Source organism: Nymphalis io, chromosome 29 (genome assembly GCF_905147045.1).
Source record: "Nymphalis io chromosome 29, ilAglIoxx1.1, whole genome shotgun sequence".
NCBI lineage: Eukaryota > Metazoa > Arthropoda > Insecta > Lepidoptera > Nymphalidae > Nymphalis > Nymphalis io.
In genome coordinates this window covers 5,331,588-5,353,696 of record NC_065916.1, presented here as the reverse complement: position 1 = coordinate 5,353,696, position 22,109 = coordinate 5,331,588, and the positions used below count along the sequence as shown (strand labels likewise).

The 22,109-nt window shown below is 36.6% G+C and overlaps 1 protein-coding gene across 3 annotated transcripts in view; it reads right to left on the bottom strand.

The window, feature by feature from the left end:
* Window positions 1-21,861, bottom strand: part of LOC126779497 (uncharacterized) — a 34,652-nt gene extending 12,791 nt beyond the window's left edge. The window contains exons 1-2 of one of the 3 annotated variants that reach the window (XM_050503520.1): window positions 21,653-21,861; window positions 6,102-6,181 (exon numbers count right to left, since the gene is read on the bottom strand). In XM_050503520.1, the coding sequence (XP_050359477.1) occupies window positions 6,102-6,166 (65 nt within the window). In that variant the 5' untranslated portion in view covers window positions 6,167-6,181; window positions 21,653-21,861. Of the gene's footprint in view, window positions 1-6,101; window positions 6,182-7,109; window positions 7,234-7,377; window positions 7,484-21,652 lie in introns of those variants that run through there. The other 2 variants (XM_050503522.1, XM_050503521.1) reach the window with 2 other exon arrangements.
* Window positions 21,862-22,109: the final 248 nt, after the last annotated feature.

Here is a 22,109-nt window from a genome sequence, read left to right as displayed (position 1 = left end):
CGTAAGGTACCTTTACAAACTAAATAAAACATATTTTATTGTTGGAAGACTCCTTGGTCCATAAAACAGGGTTATTTAAAAAAAAATCGCGCAAATTTAAAAACCGCCATTTTGTTAGTGCACAGATAGGTAAAGTAATTAATTAATTATTGGCGCGACTTGTTATTTGTTAAATGTGTTCAATTGTGTTTTTTTTTTTTAAGAGTAATCGAGTGTGTTATTTAAATCAATTTGTATCATTTGGTGTTCTATCTATAAAAAGATCAATTCGAGATTTTTATAAAAACAGTTTTCACTACTGGATGCTAAATATATTTTATATTAGTTCGCGATAAACATACACTGTTTTCACTTCGCGCCAATTCTAATGTATACTTTACTTTCCCACGCTCCGATGTGTCACCCAAGATGACAGATGAATATAAGACATTGGCATTGTAAGAAATGTCAACCATCGCTTACATAGCCAATGCGCCACCAACCTTGGGAACTAAGATTTTATGTCCCTTGTGCCTGTAATTACACTGGCTCACTCACCCTTCAAACCGGAACACAACAATAACAAGTACTGCTGTTGTAATACAAGTATTGCGGTAGAATATCTGATGAGTGGGTGGTACCTACCCAGACGAGCTTGCACAAAGCCCTACCACCAGTAGATATATACACAGATAATATATATTCATATTATAAATACTAAAAATCAGTAACATTATTAAGTAAGAACAGTCTCACCGCAGAATACCATCGTTTGATGTTAGTAATAAGCAACATTGTTTATAATTAGACACTTAAAAAACGCGTCAAAATAACGTATCATTGTAAGTCCGTTTTTAACATTTCACGAGTAATTATGACGATAATATGAAGAGCTCTTATTGTTAAATGCACTTGTAAATCTTCATGTTACAGGATTAAATTAAATACTGCCGATTCGGAATGTTGATTCTACCGAGAAACCGGCAATAAGCTATGTTACTCTTTTACTCAATTGAAGTCCTGTGTGGAAATTAAAAGAATACGAATTCCACGCTTTTTTATCTTTATATAAATAATTCTTCTGTGCTTGTGTATCTCCGAGCGGCTGGACTGATTTTGATGTATTTCTGTGTGTCTTTAAGTCTCTGGATGTGATCATGCTCCAGGATTTTTTTTAATCGTACCGTCTGAAGTTTATAACCAAAGATTTGATTTTATTAATTGACAAAATTAAAAATATCTTTGGTATCTGTTTATCTTCATGAGAAAGAGGAAAGCTTATCACCAAAATGACCAACCAAGATATGCTATGAGCTTTGTCCGCCATCTTGAAAGTACAATTTTGTTCTTTTCCGATAACTCGGAACTCCGCCATGATACGAATTGCGTTTTTATACTTTTTGTTGATTTTTTTAACGCTCCACTTTTTAAATTATATTTATTTTTTACCTACTGTTGGTCGTTTTTGAGATATCGCACGAGATAGTAAAACAAGGAAATGTATTAAAAAAATATCAAAATTGGAATGTCAATTTTTGTTTTTTTTTTTTTAGACAGATTATAAAAAATGACATCATTTAATAAAATACTAGTTAAAGAAGTTAGTTTATGGAATATGTTTCAAATACTTCATTGTCTGTTTTATCAGTTAAAAGGCACAAAGGTCACGCCTGGCCTATAACAATGAGTATTATTGCGAAATCGTAGCGAAGCGCTTTCGTGTTATCGATTTTTGTTTTACGATTAAATTCCGTCACTGGGCTTTATAGATTAATGTTAAAATTTAATTGAAATTGAAAATTTATTAAAGCAATTATTTCGAGGTATTTTTCTGGTGGGGTTGCCTTGCATTTTTATTTTAATTATTACATATTTAATATACATGTATATAAAATAATAAGAGACACTAGAATCTTTCAAAGGCTAAATTTTAGGAAGGGAAGGGTGTGTTCCTCTTGATTCCTCTATCGTATCTATGATTATCATAACTTAATAAGTAAATTAAACATATGTACATATTATATTGTTCATATGTTTTTTCTTTATAAGTCATTTAGTCTTGAAGATTGATATTTTCCTGTTTTAAACAAATTAACAATATGAGGGAGTACCATATATTTTTTTAAATAGCTAAGTAAACCTGTAGGCTATCTAATGGTAAGTAGTCATCGAGTTGGGTTGGAATGGTCGGGTACTAAGTTAGGCCAGGGCCGGCGCTACTTACCTATAATATACTATAATGACAACTGTAATGGGAGACATCCTTGAAACTGGAAAAACAGCCATACGATATAACTAAGGTCTGAATCTACTATGATGAGCTGGCCCAAGCCCCACCATAAACTAAAAATGTTATCTTATAACATTAAATTAGAAATAATTGTATATATATATATTGTGTAATGTCTTGTGTAGGTAGGTGTCTTTCATGAAAAAAAACCGCATTTTTGCAAAAAAAATTATTTTTATTTATTTTTTTATAAATAACAATTAGTGCCGAGAAACGCTCGATCCCATTCTGTGATTGCAAAACCACGTCAAACGGATTCATATATTACACCGACGACAGCCAGCACGTGGCGTGTATATTAGTGAATAGGGCACAAATGGTTATATAAAAGAGATTCTGGACTATTATAACCTAATATTGGGGATCCCATCATGGGCAGTCTAGCCGAACACCATCCAGACCCTCCCTGCCCGGTATTGAACACACGCAGGCACATAAAATACAAACTATAACCCGATAGGAAGATACAACAGAAGCACGGGTAACATTACACGTGTGTGGAGACTTTAAGACAACATAATAACAAAAAAAAAACAAATGTAAAATCATCAAGCGTGCCAAACTATCGATTAGTTTGTTACTTAATAATTATAGTTACAATTAAATTTCGCGTGGCTTAAAAATATTTACTTAGTTGAAAACAACAATTTTAATCTAATCTCATAGTTTAGAGTGTTTACAAATTGTGTCGCATAGATAAAAATTATAGATAATATCATTTAATAGATAACTTAAAAATATAATTAAATAGAAAGTTTAAATATATATTTTTTAAACTTAACTTTTTGCTCGCATCAACTTCATGCAATCAATTACCGCATTTAAAAAAAAAATAAGCCACATGAAATTTATTATCTGCCAACATGGCAATAACTTGTATAGAGGTTCTGTAAAAAATTAATAGTTCTATAAAAACCTAGCATTTATATTATTACCTTTATTTATATTATTAAGCCGAGATGGCCCAGTGGTTAGAACGCGTGAATCTTATCCGATGATCGTGGGTTCAAACCCGGGCAAGCACTACTGTATTTTCATGTGCTTAATTTGTGATTATAATTCATCTCGTGCTTAACGGTGAAGGAAAACATCGTGAGGAAACCTGCATATGTCTAATTTCATTGAAATTCTTCCACATGTGTATTCTACCAAACCGCATTGGAGCAGCGTGGTGGAATAAGCTCCACAACCTTCTTCTCAAAAGGGAGAGGAGGCCTTAGCCCAGCAGTGGGACATTAACAGGCTGTTACTGTATATTATTACCATTAAACGCAATAACTTAATGTCTAAAAATAATTCCTAAATGAAAAAAATAATTATTATAATTTTATAAAATGCTGGGCGAACTAGTACCGACGTTAGTCAAAAATACTGATTTATTTTTAAAACAGTCTATTCATTTACGCATGTCAACTATCTTTGGGTTCAATAACCCCTTGACATTGAAATGGCAACGCGCCAATTGTACAAACTAGTAGGAAACACGTGATTTTAAATATTCTTTTGTTTAAAAATAGAATACTATGTCATATGAGAGTCGTGTTTATGAATCAAAAATGTTTATTTTTTTGGTTAATGATTAATAATTCTTACAGCACCTATGTGAACAGGCGGTGTTGATCACATACCATCAGGTGGCGATTAAAAACAAAAGCTACCACCGAAAGTATATTCTACCGAAATGAACCGACATAAACGTACCAAGCTACTTTTAACTAACAATTTACATAAATCTGTTAATTAAATACAATTTAATAATTTTATTAATCGCGCATGAAAATCAATTAACAACACAACGGTTTTTATCTTCTATACTAGTCGCTGCCCGTGGTTTCGCCCGCGTGAGACGGAGAGATACCCTATCCTTTTCTGTACCACTGACAACGTGTATGAAAAATTTCATGATGATCGGTCGAAGAGTTAAAACGTGAAAGCGTAGCTAACAAACTCAGTTTCGCATTTATAATATTAAGTCTATAATAGTACCGAGTCTTTTATTGAATAATAGATTTATTTAACGTACGCTTTAAACGTATACGCAAAGTTAAAATAACTAAATATTTAAAAATATACTGTTCGTAATCGAATAATTTAGAAAACGTTTATTTAAAAATTTGTATCGTTATATATTCTGCCATATCTACATAAACACTCATCCTTATTAAACTGGCGTGATGGAATTAGCTACAAAGGTTATCTATCTATCTAGAGTTAAATGAAAAAAGAAATAAGAATCTTAAAGCCTATATTCTCCAAACAAATATATATTTAAAATCTGATAAAGTTTAATAGAAAGAATTCATTAAATAATATATTAAAAGTGACATCACGTTTCCCGCTCACGCGCGTTAAACGCGGTCACAGATTATGTAACATATAAAAAATTACAATTTTTTTACGCAATACAAGAAGAATGTGTGTCGAAGGCCGAATGTTTTAAATGTTTATTTTGTATTAGCATTTACTTTCTGTCACAAAATAGACGTAATGTAGCTCCCTGCCTCGGTGAGCACGGATATATTTTTTATCCGATATATTTTCGGTTGTATCGATTTCCGGTGCATAGGACTATAAGAGTGAGATAAAAGAGAGTGCAAATAAGTGCACACACATTGTATATTTTGGATTTTCTTGCAGGCTGAATAAGCCCGGGCTTACGGCGGATAATTAATTATTTTTTTTAAGTAGTCACGTCATTTCTTATCCCCACGTCAATGCCTAAAAATCAAAAATGTGTCTATAGAACCTTGAAAAAAAATATAAATATCTGTGATATCACGCTTTTTTATATTATCTATACAATCTTTTATAGAGTAATTACGCGTTATTTATTAATCTTTTTTAAACGTTTTCTATTTATCAATTGGCAAGAAAAGATGTAGATACTGATTGACTTTGCGGTGACGGAAAATGGTGTTGTAAGTTTGTGTGTTTATAATATATTTGGCATTATTCAAAATAATCAATATTTATTGTCATTTATTGTAAACAAACATTTTAGTAAATTTATAGTGATTCAACTCAAAGTATTTCAACGATGTTAAAATATTCTAAAGATCTCGAGTTCTGGGATTGTAAATAGCATAAACAGCTCTTTATTGAAGAATGAATATAGCTTTCATGTTTGAGCGTTATCTCAATAATATATCATAGCTATAGTCTATCCCAACAGGAGGAGAATAAATAAACAAACCTTAAATTCACATATTCCGTGCGACTTCCTAATAGCTCTGCTGTATTATGCGCTACAAACTGTTCTTGATTACCTTTTATGTTTTATTAATAACACAAGACTTCAATAATATTCAAAACGCCATTTTTACACGATTCAATAATGAATACCTACATAGTCGACATGATTATGTCATTGAAATGTCAAAGTTGTTAATTTCTATTTATTCCTTCTGTGATTTAAATATATACAAATATTATAAATGCGAAAGTAGCTCTGTTTGTCTGTTAATCTTTCACGGTTAAAAATTTTTGCCGTGAAATTTATGTTAAATATATTTAATTTAAATATACTTTTTAAACATACCACAAGCTCTTTTACTAGTGGACTATATATGCCTTTTCAATCAATGAGCTATCTAGTGCACAAAATTTTTTTGTTTTTAATTTTTTTTCAAATTTAAAACATTACTAAAGATGTAAATATCGGATACATATTTCTTATTTATTTAAAAAAAAAACTATTCGAAATGGCGGACTCAATACCTGAAGGCATTCTTTTCCAGACATACAAATGATCCGAAATATATAAGGTAACTACAAATATTAAAGTTATAAATCAAAGTTATTTCTATAATGCAGTAAATGATCTATTACTCACACCAATGCAAGTAAATATGGATGTTTGAAGTTTCCATCTTGGAACGTGATGTCGGAAGTCGCCATTTTGAAATCAGTAGCCTGTAACAAAAAAAAAAGAAATAATAAAATTATTATATAACCTCTTTTTTTCTGTTTCAAATTTATGAATCAAAAATATATCTAATTATAATTTTTGAAGTGAAACTTCTTTAAGCATGAAGAAAATAATAATTTCAAGATTAAATTTAATTTAAAATTGACCGCTGAGTGAATTGTTTGACGTAAATAAGTTTCGCCGCTGTTACGTGTTGCACGCGATTTTTTAAATTAATAATACAAAATAAGGGGAACCAATCTAATTATTGATACATTACTATGTATTACATTTATTATCATTTGATTCTTTACATATTTATTTTTTTATTTTAAATCTACGACGCCATATTGAAACATAACATGATTCATGGCGATAAATGATAAATTAATGGCAAGATTACAAACAAATTAAGAGAGTAAAGTAACAGCCTGTGAATGTCCCACTGCTAGACCAAGGCCTCCTCTCCTTTGTGGTATGTATTCCACATGGGACAGATTTTCAGTGAAATTAGACAGGACAGAAACATGCAGGTTTCGTCTCGATGTTTTCCTTCACCTTCAAGCGCGAGATGTAATATAAACACAAATTAAGCACATGAAAATTCAATGGTGATTGCCTGGGTTTGAACCCACGATCATCGGTTAAAATTCGCGATCCAACCACTAGGCCATCTCGGCTTTTAAAGCCAGTTTTCAGTGTATGGTTTGTCCGGGAAAAAATCGTTTTTAGATGAAATACGATCTTAAGCAATGTAAAAATAGCCTTTATAAAAATAGCTTTTATTTTCTATACCAATCGAAGAAGGAGTAAAGATAAACCTTAAATTAACATAAATTGCACGCGATTCGCTTACAGCTCTGCTGTATTATGCACTACAAACAGTTCTTGATTAATATATATTCATTTATAATACAACACTATTCCACTTACCTACTTATACACTTTAATTTTACTGGAAGTTACAAAGTTCCGATGACAATTCACATTCGTGAAAAAATGTTTTGCATGATAGTGAATATCATAGATTATTCAAGATCTCGACAAATACCGCTTTAATTTAAGGTCAAACTTGTTTACTTGTCTTTGCTTTGCCTGTGATTAGAATAATGACCAATGTCTATGGGCGGTGTCGACCACTTACCGTCACACACATGACATAACAATTCACAACAAGCTTTAAATTATTTCATGTACTGACTCTGTACTGTACTCTGTGCCATTTCGTACTGTCACCATCACTATTTCATCGGTTGCGTGAATCTGGCTTAAAATTCACTCGCAAGACATGACACACATACTGACAGGTAATTTTAATAAAAGTATATAAATAAATTAAAAAATATATATAATATTTGCAAAACCAACTAGAAATTGCAAAAAATATTTCGTTAGGCTTTCTAATATATTTCTATAAAGGTTTTACAAAATTAAAAAAAAAAAAATATTTCGTGTACGATTTTCTTGAATATCATTTAATCTGTACAGATTAAAAATATAAAAAATGTATATTTTTTAAGCGATGAACATGATAATTTTGAAATTTATTTTATAATTTTTTAATTTAAATCAGTAGTTTTTATTGATGAAATACACTATACAGTCTAAACAGCCTGTAATTTATTTATGGGTACAACATTTTTCTTCTGCATTACCGACTCACTTATAAGGCTATTGACCTAGAATTCTTTATATTTATTTAAAGCAAATATAAATTTATTTTATATCTAGTTTTAAATGGAATTGGTACTCGAGACTGTCATATAGACTTTTTTAATTACAAGCTTTATTATATATTTTTTAGAAGTAAAACGAATTTTAGAAAGACCTCGAATTTTCATTTTAAAAATAGAACACCAAATTGATTTAAATAACTCACTCAATTACTCTTAAAAACCAAATAACACAATTGAACATTCAACAAATCACAAGCCGCGCCAATAATGAATTAATTACCTTACCTTTCAGTCCACCAACAAAATGGGGGTTTTTATTGGCGCACGTTTATTTATTTTTTATCGCGTTGGTAAAAAATTGTTTGGATCAATGAATCTCCTACTATATATTTATGCATATATTTTAATTTACATTGTTTGTCCCTAAAGTCGAATCTTGCAAGCTCATCAAAAGCAGTTCCTGTCATCCTAAGGAGTTGAAATTTTACATATTGGTTTAGTTCCGATGATATTTTTATGATAGGTATAATCTGTTCTGCGCCTAGGATAGACTCAAGACGAACTCCTCAACGCTCAACAGCATATACTTGAAATCAATGCTAATATTATAAAGAGATAAGGATAAAGGTTTGATGATTGTTTGTAATGTATAAACTAACAAACTACAGCACCGTTTTTAAAAATTCTTTCACCTACAAAGAGCTTTATTATTAGCGAGTAATAAAGATATTTAAAAAAAAATAGAGAGCCTTATAAAATGCAATAATGTAACCCAAGTTATTGAAAATAGTCCTATAAAATATTTACTAAGATAGCTAATACTTGTTCAACCTGGACGAAGTCTGGGCAGACAGCTAGTTTTGTATAATATAAAGCCTTGCTTTTCAGTGTGTTCTACTATTAATTTATAAATAGTGAAAAACCAAACGTACTAAAATATTATATTGAAAAATAAGTTCCTGAATCACGATAACGTTTGATTCACCGAAATATATATAGAATCTCGACTTTTTAAATATAGAAGTGACATTTTTTTAACGTTTTGTTTTCTTTGGTATCAAGTGCCAAACGGAATCCGGAAGAGGTTTTAATCGTGAGTATCAAATTAGCTTTGCCAGAAATAAATTCAAATGTGTAAAAGATAACTCGATATAATAACATTCGTTGATAAACTTATAAATAAAAATTAAATTTTATTTAATTATTATGTAAAAATGATTTCTTGCCGGTTCTTTTTTACTTCTATTCTTAATTACGAACTCACTTAATACATATCGTGAAAAGACGGTACTAGTAGATAAGTGTTCTTAAGAATTGTTTGAATAAAATGTATACTCCTACTGTAGAATAACATAGTTTTCACTCATCATCTTTAAACGATTCAAAATTTGAAACCGAATAATCTCATATCATATGTGCCATCTATTTTATACGTGACATTGGCAGAATATTTTACGCCAAATAGCGCACGCCAGAAAAGGCAAAAATGTGTATACTGTTTTTTTTAAATTATATGCTATGATGCACTACAATCATCGATGACAATTCCGTCATCGATGATTGTAGTGCACAGCCACCTACAATACCTGCATGTGGCCATACGATGCCTGACATTAAAATCAGGCAACGTGATGTGCGTGCGGAGCTGCAATCACTTGATGTACGGAAAGCTAGCGGTCCCGATGGAATACCAGCCATAGTGCTGAAGAAGTGCGCAGCGGAGCTGTCTCCTGTGTTAACGCGCCTGTTCCAACTTTCTCTCTCTTCGGGAAGTGTGCCGGAGGCTTGGAGAAGAGCTAATGTGCAAGCGGTTCCCAAAAAAGGGGATCGGTCTGACCCGGCAAATTATCGGCCAATAGCTATCACCTCAGTACTTTGTAAGGTGATGGAACGGATTTTAAACAACCAACTGATCCATTACCTAGAAGATCACTGTCTAATTAATGATCGTCAGTACGGGTTTCGACCAAAACGGTCCACAGGTGATCTTCTAGCGTACGTAACACACCTCTGGGGTGAAGCTATCGACAAGCATGGAGAATCGTTGGCTGTCAGCCTCGATATCTCCAAGGCTTTCGACAGGGTCTGGCACAGAAGTCTTCTCTCCAAGCTACCGGCATATGGTCTGCCTGCTCAGCTATGCACCTGGATTGCCAGCTTCCTACACAAGCGTAGCCTTCGTGTTTTAGTAGATGGTTGCGCTTCACAATTCTATGTAGTGAATGCTGGGGTCCCCCAGGGATCTGTGCTATCTCCCACACTCTTTCTTTTGCATATCAATGATATGCTCTCCCTTGGGAACATACATTGCTATGCAGATGATAGTACAGTGCATGGTGGATACCACGGACGCGCAGTGGCTGGGCGGGCGGAAACTGAGGAGAGGCGGGAGAATCTTGTCATTGAACTCGATAGGACGTTAGATCTCATCGCCAAATGGGGCTCTGATAATCTTGTTGAGTTTAATGCCAAGAAAACACAGGTATGCGCTCTCACGGCGAAAAAGTCAACATTTTCCCCTCTTCCCTCCCTCTGTGGTACTCCGCTGGTGATGCAAAGCAAAATCGCCATGCTGGGGATTGACGTTCGCTGCGACCTTAGTCCAAGGGATTACATCGAGGCTGTTATAAAAACAGCTTCACGGAAACTCGGAGTTCTGAACAAGGTGCGGCGCTTTTTCACGCCACAACAACTGTGCCTGCTGTACAAAACACAGGTACGGTCTTGCGTGGAATATTGCTCGCACCTTTGGGATGGCTCCGCTAAGTACCTACTTGAGGCCTTGGACCGGTTGCAGCGACGTGCCGTACGCATTATTGGCGACGTAAAGGTCACAAACACCCTTGAACCTTTACAATTGCGTCGTGAGATAGCAGCACTGAGCGCTTTCTATCGACTGTATCACGGCGAGTGCTCTGAGGAATTATTCTCTCTAATTCCTGCTTCCCCCTTCCTTCTTAAGTCCACGCGAGCTGGTTCTCGATGTCACCGCCTAACTGTGACATCAATTCCATCGCGAACAAAGAAATTTGGCAACTCCTTTCTTTGTCGCACTTCCAAAAAATGGAATTCCTTACCAGCTCACGTATTCCCCTCGTCTTACAACCCGGGTTCCTTCAAACGAGGCGTGAAGAGGCATCTTGCGGGCCGGCAAGGCGAAGGCGGCTAGTGCAGAACGTTTTTCCCGTCTGTACTGGCCGTCGTCGCGTTTGGACTCTACTACCACTTACCATCAGGTGGAGTAGAGTCATTTGCCCTCCCGGCGATATAAAAAAAAAAAAAAAAAAATATTTTATATCATTTAAAATGTGTAAATATAATTGTTACTAATATATTACATTTTCTGTACATACAGTACTGAATTTTAATGCATCAGTTTAAGTCGGGTCTTGTTTTTATTGTGGTTTAGAAAAAACACACAAACAAAGCTTATTAAAGATAAAAACATTATGTATGATAAAATCAAATAAATACTAAAACGGACTTCAAATAAAAACTAACAACCGAATTGAGAACTTCCTTCCTTTGTTTAAAGTCAGTAAAAAACAATAAATACTTAATCTGTCATTTATTATAAGTATAATATTGTATCCTTTAGAAAGATCTAGAAGCCGAGATAGTCCAGTGGTTAGAACGCGTGAATCTTAATCGATGATCGTGGGTTCACCACCCGAGCAAGTACCACTGAGTTTTTATGTGCTTAATTTGTGTTTATAATTCATCACGTGCTTGACGGTGAAGGAATTTATTGTAAGGAAACCTGCATTGTGTCTAATTTCACTGAAATTCAGCCACATGTGTATTCCACCAACCCGCAGCCTGTGAATGTCGCACAGCTGGGCCTTAAGCTGGGCTTAAGGCCTTCTCTCCTTGAGGAAAAGGTATAGAGCTTACAAGGCATGCCTTTTAAGTTCTGTCGTTTCCATATTTCCCGGCAATTTTTAATTTCGAACTGTTCTATATTCGAATGTGTTTAAATTTTGAATTTTAAAACAGTTGAAAGTATTAGGATTAATGCTATTGGAATCTGTCAGGTTACGTACGAAAATGAATCTTTCTAAGGAAAATGTTCGTGCAATAATTTTCTACAACTTTAGAAGAGGCCTGACACGGCTTCAGTGTTTTGAAGAGTTAACATTTGTGTTCAGTGATAAAGCCCCATGTCTGCGGACTGTCGAACGCTGGTATTTAGAATTCCAGCGTGGACATACTAGTGTTAGTGACAAATCTCGCGAAGGATGCCCAAAATCCGCCTTCACTGAAGATAACATCATTATTGTGAGACAACTAATTCTTGAAGATCGTCATGTGTCGTATCGAGAGATGGTGTAAGAAAACTCTGCAAAGGTTCAACCGAGGAGAGTCAAATCACTACTACGACATCATCAGTGGTGGCGAATCTTGGAGCTATGCCTACGATCCTGATTCCAAACAAAAATCTACAATCTGGGTCTTTCAAGACGAGCCAAAGCCGACTAAAGTTGTTCGTTCTCGAAGCACTCAAAGAAGATGGTGGCCACGTTCGTTGAAAAAACCGGCCATGTTGTGACTATTGCACTTGAAGAACGGTTAACGCAGAGTGGTATACCACAGTTTGTTTACTACAAGTCATCGCCGAACTTCGAAAATCTAACTCAAAGCGACGCATCATCCTGCACCACGACAACGCAAGCTCACACAGCGCTCGTCAAACAATTGAGTATTTGAAGCAGGAAAAAGTAGAGATTCTTGACCATCCTCCATACAGTCCTGACCTAAGCCCTAACGATTTCTTTACATTTCCTAAAAATAAGAAAAGTCTTCGTGGTCAAAGGTTCCAGTCCGGTGAAGAAGCAGTCGAAGCTTTCAAGTCAGCCATTTTGAACACTCCCACTTTAGAGTGGAATAAATGTTGTAATAACTGGTTTGAGCGAATGGAAAAGTGTATTAAGCTACGTGGTGAATACTTTGAAAAACAATAAAAAGTACTATAAGGTTCTAGTTGTGTTTTTTTCTTCAAACGACAAAACTTAAAAGGCATGTAAGCTCTATACTTTCTCCTCAAGGCGAGAAGGCGTTAAGCCCAGCTTAAGGCCCAGCTGTGCGACATTCACAGGCTGATACTACTATATAATATTGTATAAAATGATAGTAAAGTATAGTAACTGCCTGCTCCCCTCTCCGTTTAACAATAGACTTCTTAAGTGGCAGATTTGGTGGCAGATTGGTATGGAATCCGGTGGAAGAAACCCTTGATCTTGTTTTTAACCACTGGTATACTATATCTCTACATAAATAGACATAGACACAATATATACATATCGGATAATCGTTATTCTCACGGTTACTGGCGGTAGAGCTTTGTGCAAGCTCGTCTGGGTAGGTACCACCCACTCATCAGATATTCTATCGCAAAACGGCAGTACTTGGTATTGTTGCGTTCCGGTTTCAAGGGTGATTGCGCCAGTATAATTACAGGCACAAGGGACATAACATCTTAGTTCCTAAGGTTGGGGGCGCATTAGGGATGTAAGCGATGGTTGACATTTCTTACAATGCCAATGTCTATGGGCGTAGTGACCACTTACTATCAGGTGGCCCATATGCTCGTCCGCCTTCCTATTGTATAAAAAAAATACTCATCATCAGCCGAAAGACGTCCACTGCTGGACAAAGGCCTCCCCCAAGGATTTCCACGTTGGCCGATCTTGCGCTGCCTGCATCCAACGGCTTCCCGCGACTCGTTCTAAGTCGTCGGTCCACCTTGTAGGGGGCCTGCCCACGCTGCGTCTTCCGGTTCGTGGTCGCCACTCGAGAACCTTTCTGCCCCAGCGGCCGTCGGTTCTGCGAGCAATGTGCCCCGCCCACTGCCACTTCAATTTAGCAATTCTTCGGGCTATGTCGGTTACTTTGGTTCGCCTGCGGATTTCATCATTTCTGATTCGATCTCGCAGAGAAACTCCGAGCATAGCCCTCTCCATTGCCCTTTGAGTGACCTTGAGCCTTCTTATGAGGCCCATTGTGAGCGACCACGTCTCTGATCCATAAGTCATCACTGGCAACACACACTGGTCGAAGACTTTCGACTTGAGACACTGCGGTATTTGGGATGAGAAGATATCGTGTAGCTTCCCGAACGCTGCCCAGCCGAGTTGAATTCGACGATTGACCTCTTTCTCGAAGTTGGACCTACCTAGTTGGATGGTCTGACCTAGGTAGACATAGTTGTCTACAACTTCGAGTGCAGAATTTCCAACCTTGACTTGAGTGGGTGCAACATGGATGTTCGACATAATTTTCGTCTTGTCCATGTTCATTTTTAGACCCACTTGTTGGGAAACCCTGCTGAGGTCATCGAGCATAGTGCCGAGGTCTTCCAAGGTCTCAGCCATAATTACAATGTCATCGGCAAATCGAAGATGAGTGATGTACTCGCCGTTAATATTGATGCCAAGTCCGTTCCAGTCCAGAAGCTTGAAAACATCTTCCAATGCAGCGGTAAACAGTTTCGGAGATATCACGTCTCCCTGTCTTACACCTCTCTGCAGTTGGATAGGTTTTGAGTTCTGATCCTGGAGTCGGATCGACATGGTGGCGTTCTCGTACAAGCACTTTAACACCCTGATATACCGATAATCAATTTGGCACCTTTGAAGAGAATTCAGCACGGCCCAGGTTTCGATCGAATCAAAGGCTTTCTCATAGTCCACAAACGCTAAGCAAAGTGGCTGGTTATACTCCTCAGTCTTCTGTATAACTTGCCGCAGCGTATGTATGTGGTCTATGGTGCTAAAGCCTTTCCGGAATCCGGCTTGTTCGGGTGGCTGGAAGTCGTCAAGCCTTTGCTCGAGACGATTCGTAATGACTCTCGAAAACAACTTGTAAACATGACTCAGCAGTGAGATGGGCCTGTAATTCTTCAGAAGGGTTTTATCACCCTTCTTAAAGAAAAGTACCACCACACTTCTGTGCCATGCTTTTGGCGTTTGACCTTTGGCAATGACGGAGTTAAAAAGCCTCTGAAGAGCCCTGAGGATCGGTGTACCACCCGCCTTCAGAAGCTCGGCTGTAATACCATCATCACCAGGTGCCTTGTTGTTTTTGAGTTGTCCGAGAGCCATTCTAATCTCGAAAAGACTGACGTCCTGAAAATCTTCAGTGTAGTGTCGGGTTAGTCTTGCTCTGGGATCTGCAGCATGACTACTGACAGGTGATTGAGCTGTCGTGTACAGCTGACCGTAGAACTTCTCAACCTCTTCCAACAGCTCAGATCTTGACGTGACTATTCTGCCATCCTCAGTTTTCAGCCTTGTCAGTTGACTCTGACCAACAGACAGATCTCTGGCGAACACTTTAGAGCCTTTGTTCCGCTCGATGGCCTCTTTAATGCGCATTGTATTAAATTGGCGAGTGTCGCGAGTTAGAGACTTTGAAATCCGTCTGTTGATCAGCCGATAGCCGGCAGCATCAGCTGGGGACGTCAGAATCATTTTCCGTCTTTCCTCCATAAGCCGTAGGGTAGAGGCAGAGATCTTTTTGGTTCCTTTTGTACGGCTGGTCTTGAAGGTCTTAGACCCAGCCGTACGGACAGTTTCCACAAGCCTGTCGTTGTATGTGTCCACTTCCTCGCAGTCTGCTAGGCAATCGAATCGGTTTTGGAGTTCGAGCTGAAAGGCTTCGGGATTTCGGATTTGAAGAGGTGATGGTCGGAGCGTAGACTTCATCAGTCGGGACCTCTGGAGTTTAACATTGATATTTAACGAGCCTCTTACGAGTCTGTGATCGCTCCCAGTTTTGACTGCATTGATCACGGAGACGTCATTAAATATTTGTCTTCTCGTCGACAAGATGAAGTCTATCTCATTCTTGGTTTTCCCATCAGGGCTCACCCAGGTCCATTTACGCTGACCTGGCTTCTTGAAAAAGGAGTTCATCATAAAGAGTCCCACCTTCTCCATAAAGTCGGCCAACATCTGGCCCCGAGTGTTGCGGTCTCCAATTCCATGAGGTCCCACCTTTAACTCATCACCGAATCGTTTGCCCAGCTTCGCGTTGAAGTCCCCCATTACAACAGTGAAATGAGTCTTGTTGGTATGTATGGCTTTAGATAAATCCTCATACATGACCTCAACCTCATCGTCGGAGTGTGTCGAAGTCGGCGCGTATACCTGTATGACCTTCAAAGAATACCGCTTGGTGATTCTGAGTATAAGGTACGCCACCCTAGCCGACACACTCTCGATTTTCACAACGTTGTTAACGAGGTACTTGTGGACTATGAACCCGACACCACCTTGAGACAGTTGATCGCCCTCTCGGAAATAGAGAAGGTTACCGGATTTCAGGATCATCGTATCCTCCCCCTGTCTTCGGACTTCGGATAATCCGACGATATCCCAGTGTAACCTGCTCAATTCTTCCTCCAGTTCGATGATCTTCTCGTCGGTCCGCAGTGTACGCGTGTTATATGTTGCCAGGGCCAGAGGTCGTCGGTGTTGGTAACACGAAATCTGCCGGGGATTCTTAGCACCCCCTGCCCCGCCGTTACCACAGCTGTTACCAAGGCTAGGAATAGCAGGGCTGCCGGGGACTAGGGGCCGTGGTTTAGTTGCGCGAATCATGAGGGGATATGCCATAATCGCCACGCTTGGCAGACGGGTTGGCGATCGCAGTAAGTTAGTCATAGTACTCAGAGAGACGCTGCTGCCCGTTCTCTGGTGTATATTCCCTCGGGTCGACTTCTACGCCCCCCACGGGATGAGATGGGGTGGTGATATTCGTCGCCGTCACCACACACCAAAAAATACTCATTGTGGGCCAATAACAGGGATCCGGGCGAGAAATAAACTTCCCAAGATACAGTCTACTTAACTCTATTTATACAATACACAGTTCAGTTCCTAGGCTTGTGCTTATTTTAAAGCGATCAGAACGATCAGTGCTGCAAATACTGAATGCAACCACTTTTTTTACATTCTTTTTTCAAATTCAGGCACTGACGTTTGTTCGTTGTTTACGGCCAGTTCTCATGAGCCAGACTCGACATACATATATTATTATATAAACAGTTTCAAATCGACTAGTAGAGAGGGGGCAGGAGTTCGGTACACCATGTCCTATTCTGAACTTACAAGTGCAAAATATCATGACGATGAATTGAATTGACGTGGAAACGTAATAAACAAAATGACCTTCGTATATATAATACTACATAAGATATATATGCTTTAATATTTATATTAAGTTCTAAAAATAGAAAAATCAATTAGATCGTGTCCTATACAGCACACCTGGTAAGGTAAACTACGTCACAAGCGTTTGATTAAGCCATTAATAACATGCTTGATCTTGAAAGTTAAGTCATACCCAAAGAACTTTCAATTCAATTACTACAATTAACTACGGGTATATGGTTTTAAAGGAAGTTACAATGATAATAGCTTCGCGCGGGTAAATAATTGTCTACAACTATATACAAAATGTTAATATCGTAAAACATATAAGTCTATTGTTTTACGCAGCGCCAGTAAAGCTCGCTATCGGCATGATTTTTTCGGACATCTTCTACCATCGTCATATTTCATTAAACATCGAATTCTATATGACACCGTATCCACCTACCCGCTTTGAATAACCTTCAAACCATCTCGTTTGGAGTGATGGCCTTAGCCCTTTACAAAACAACAAAATCTATATATTCATTAATTACATATTGCTATTCAATAGTTTATCTTAATGTCAAAATTCAGTTATATATTATAGAATAGGAAGGCGGACGAGCATATGGGCCACCTGATGTTAAGTGGTCACCAACGCCCATAGACATTGGCATTGTAAGAAATGTAACCAATGTGCCACCAACCTTGGGAACTAAGATGTTATGTCCCTTGTGCCTGTAATTACACTGGCTCACTCACCCTTCAAACCGGAACACAACAATAACAAGTACTGCTGTTTTGCGGTAGAATATCTGATGAGTGGGTGGTACCTACCCAGACGAGCTTGCACAAAGCTGTACCATCAGTGAAAGCTTTACCACCAGTGAACTACTACTTTTCTTTTGTAAATACTTACTTATATAGATAATTACACTCAGATTCAGGACAAATAGACATGTTCATGCACACAAATGTCTATCCTGGGTGGGAATCGAAACCACAACCATCGGCGTGAAAGGCAAGTATCTACAAACCACGCCAACCGGCCCGTCAAAATATATAAGAAATATTTCTTAATATATAACGTCGGCTTCCTAATAAATAAGGGCAACACGGTCATGTAACACACGTTCCGCAGATGACGCGCTTACATAAATGAAACCAACCTAAGCTATGTGTTAAAAAAATAAATTTAACCGTATTTCGAGGTAAAAGTGACCGTAGAGCTATTGTTTTCATACAAACACGAGACTCACCGCAGAAAAGGGTCGTATAATATCAGATAGTGACATGCAACATTGATCGTTATAATCATAACATTTCAAGAATACACGTATCAAAATAGTATATCACCAAAAGTCGGTTGTCAACATTTCTCGGGTGAGTGTTCTTAAAGAATGGTAATGCAGAATTCCATTGTGAATTTTCAGTGATGTCGCATATCATTGACCATAATAATTATAACATTTTTTTTTTTATATATATATTCGCTTTTTTTTTATATATATTCTGATGGTAAGTGGTAGTAGAGTCCAAATGCGACGACGGCCAGTACAGACGGGAAAAACGTTCTGCACTAGCCGCCTTCGCCTTGCCGGCCCGCAAGACGCCTCTTCACGCCTCGTTTGAAGGAACCCGGGTTGTAAGAGGAGGGGAACAGTTAGGCGGTGACATCGAGAACCAGCTCGCGTGGACTTAAGAAGGAAGGGGGAAGCAGGAATTAGAGAGAATAATTCCTCAGAGCACTCGCCGTGATACAGTCGATAGAAAGCGCTCAGTGCTGCTATCTCACGACGCAATTGTAAAGGTTCAAGGGTGTTTGTGACCTTTACGTCGCCAATAATGCGTACGGCACGTCGCTGCAACCGGTCCAAGGCCTCCAGTAGGTACATAGCGGAGCCATCCCAAAGGTGCGAGCAATATTCCACGCAAGACCGTACCTGTGTTTTGTACAGCAGGCACAGTTGTTGTGGCGTGAAAAAACGGCGCACCTTGTTCAGAACTCCGAGTTTCCGTGAAGCTGTTTTTATAACAGCCTCGATGTAATCCCTTGGACTAAGGTCGCAGCGAACGTCAATCCCCAGCATGGCGATTTTGCTTTGTATCACCAGCGGAGTACCACAGAGGGAGGGAAGACATTTAAGAATATAAGCATCAAAATAGCGTAGCGTAAGTCTTTCAACATTTCAGTGAAGTGAGTTCGTGATAGCCCCTTTTTTATGGATATTCTATAAGAACAAACCCGAAACTCATAGCAGAAAACGGTCGTGTAATGTCAGATAATGATATGCGACATTGACCGTTATAATCATAAAATTTCATCATAACCAATATTTCAGTCAATATTTCTGGCAATATTTACAGTCAAGCGCTAGCCTATATATTTAAAAAAAAATCACGGGTGGGTAATGAAGCGAGTTCTTAATACTCTGTATTTAAATATTATTAAATAATGGATATATTTTAAACAATAGTTTTGAACTGAATGATCTCTGACGTTTGCCCTATATAATTCAATACAAGAATAACTTTAAGAATGAAGAAATATGTCACACAAAGATGTCAGATGGCGCGTAACGATTTAAATCCTGTTTGTAACAAACGCTACACAATACAGACATACAACGAAACTACAAGTAGGTCATATTTCGACGTTAATGTTGTTCGAAAATGTTATTAATAAAAAAAAATCTTGTGCGTGCAGTGTAGCACCGTAACTTAACGTAACTTCTCAAAATATACATCTTACTGGTGGTAGGGCTTTGTGCAAGCTCGTCTGATAGGTACCAACCACTCATCAGATATTCTATCGCAAAACAGCAGCACTTGGTATTATTGTGTTCCGGTTTGAAAGGTTAGTGAGTCAGTGTAATTAAAAGCACAAGGAACATAACATCTTGGTTCCCAAGGTTGGTGGCGCATTGGCGATGTAAGCAATGATTAAGATTTCTTACAATGCCAATGTCTGGGCGTTGGTAACCACTTACTATCAGGTGGACGTATGCTCGTCCGCCTACCTATACTATATAAAAATTTCCGTTATATTACTGAGGCTGTATTTGAAATACTTGAAAATGAAATACGTCTTCCTAAAAATGAATTTTGCGATTACAAAGTATTTCAAGTACTTACGACTTAAATTTAACAAAAATCTAGCTCAAATACAATAAAACTTTAAAAGTTCACAACTTGACGAAGTTGTACAATTTTCCATAGACAAAATATCAATTTCTGATATATGTCTCATGTACCTATTTGAACCGTACAAGCTTACATAAGTATTATGATATTTCCAAGCGTGTACTTTAAAGTCGTTCTTAGAAGGGACACTAACGACAATTTATTGCAATCAAAATAATGATCTGAATGGATATGTAATTTGTATTTTAATTAAAATCGTGAAATAATAGTATACTAGTGGTTAAAAGTACGGCCTATAGCCCGTATTGACTCTATCATAGACAATACGCCAAAGAGAAGTTTATTTTTTCGAATAATCGAAATTGCAAAGTAATAGAGAAACGCTGCTAGCATTCCTGCCAACAGTCATGATTTGTTTAGTAATAACTTATATAAGTATTTTGTCGTAGTTACATATACTGTAATATATAATCATAATTGTATATTTTTAAATGACTCATAGATTTCCTGGACATCATGTCTTGCCTTTAATACATTTATTTAGTGGTCGCTGGGTTTCTCTTCCATAAATCTATATCCGAGTCACATCCCTTCCCTTAGCGGGCTGGGGAAGTTGAGAATTATTCCTTTCCTTACTTCAGAGAATACGTTGATCTTAGTGATGTATCTTAAGAACAGACGACAGTATTTAAATATATATGTAAATTAATCATTTTTGTTCTATCGGAGTAAGGAAATCAAAATATTACGTTTTCAAGGCTGGTTGTAGGCTTATATAAATCAACTTTTATAAATCCTTACATATATTATAATTGCAATAAATCAATAACGTTAATTTTTCTTTTTATTCACATTAGAAAGACATCAATATTTTTCGATGAAGTCAATACAATCGGTACAAATGTTTGTTTTTTTTTTTCCTTGCATTGAGTTGCTGTGACCATATGAATTGAGCTTACATATAGATGCACTTTGTAAAATACATAATTTTACATTTTGTAGTTCGCAAGGGACAAACTTCTGTTACATCTTGGCATTTAATAGTATTATGTTTGACTACTTTATTTAAAAAAAAATGGAAAATTATTTCCCCATACTTCAAATTCCGCTCCAAAAAATCAGATTTATAATGAAAAAGAATGGAATTTCAATGTAAGTAATACAAATTAAAACTTTATAAGGACTACGCTATTATTAATAAAACCACTTTATATATGGATAACCCCAGTAGCATAATTTTATTGAGGTATGAACATATTTTATAAATTTAAAACAATTTAAAGTGCCATATATTCATTGCTAGTTACTAGATTTTTTCATAAAAAATATAATAATTTAAGTAAATACATTTCTGTTAAAATTTCACGTAAAAATATCTAAATATAATTAATTAATTACTAATTGTGATAATTTATTTCTTAACACTAACGACATAACTATATTTTTCATATTTTTTTAATGAAAAAAATCATTGTGGTCTATTATTTTATTCCGTGCGGTCTAAAAAAATATAAATATTTACCTTCACGCAATAGCGCCCATTCAGCCATAGCTAACAACAAATACTTCACAAACGAATAAAAAAAGAAACAGATTTTATTATAAATCAATTTTCAACAAGAAGCGAGATTTCACAAAATATATTTTTAAACAACTATATTATTTTGTAAAGTTTTTCGAAACAAAGAATTATATTTTTAATGTCACAGACACACAAAGCACCCAAGCGCGTTGCGCTTTCCCGCGTTACTACTTATGAATTAGTCAAAACGAGACAACCCACGATACAAAGAACACCAATACATTCAAATATAAGCCTTAAATTACTTAATATACAGTTCATTATGAATTAACACGTTTTGATATTCTAATATTTTAAAAATGCCATAATGTTTACGATTAGTATCAAGCCAAATATAACTCTATTGTAAGTTATTTAAGTCAAAATTGTAATGATAATAAAAATAAATTACATTTTA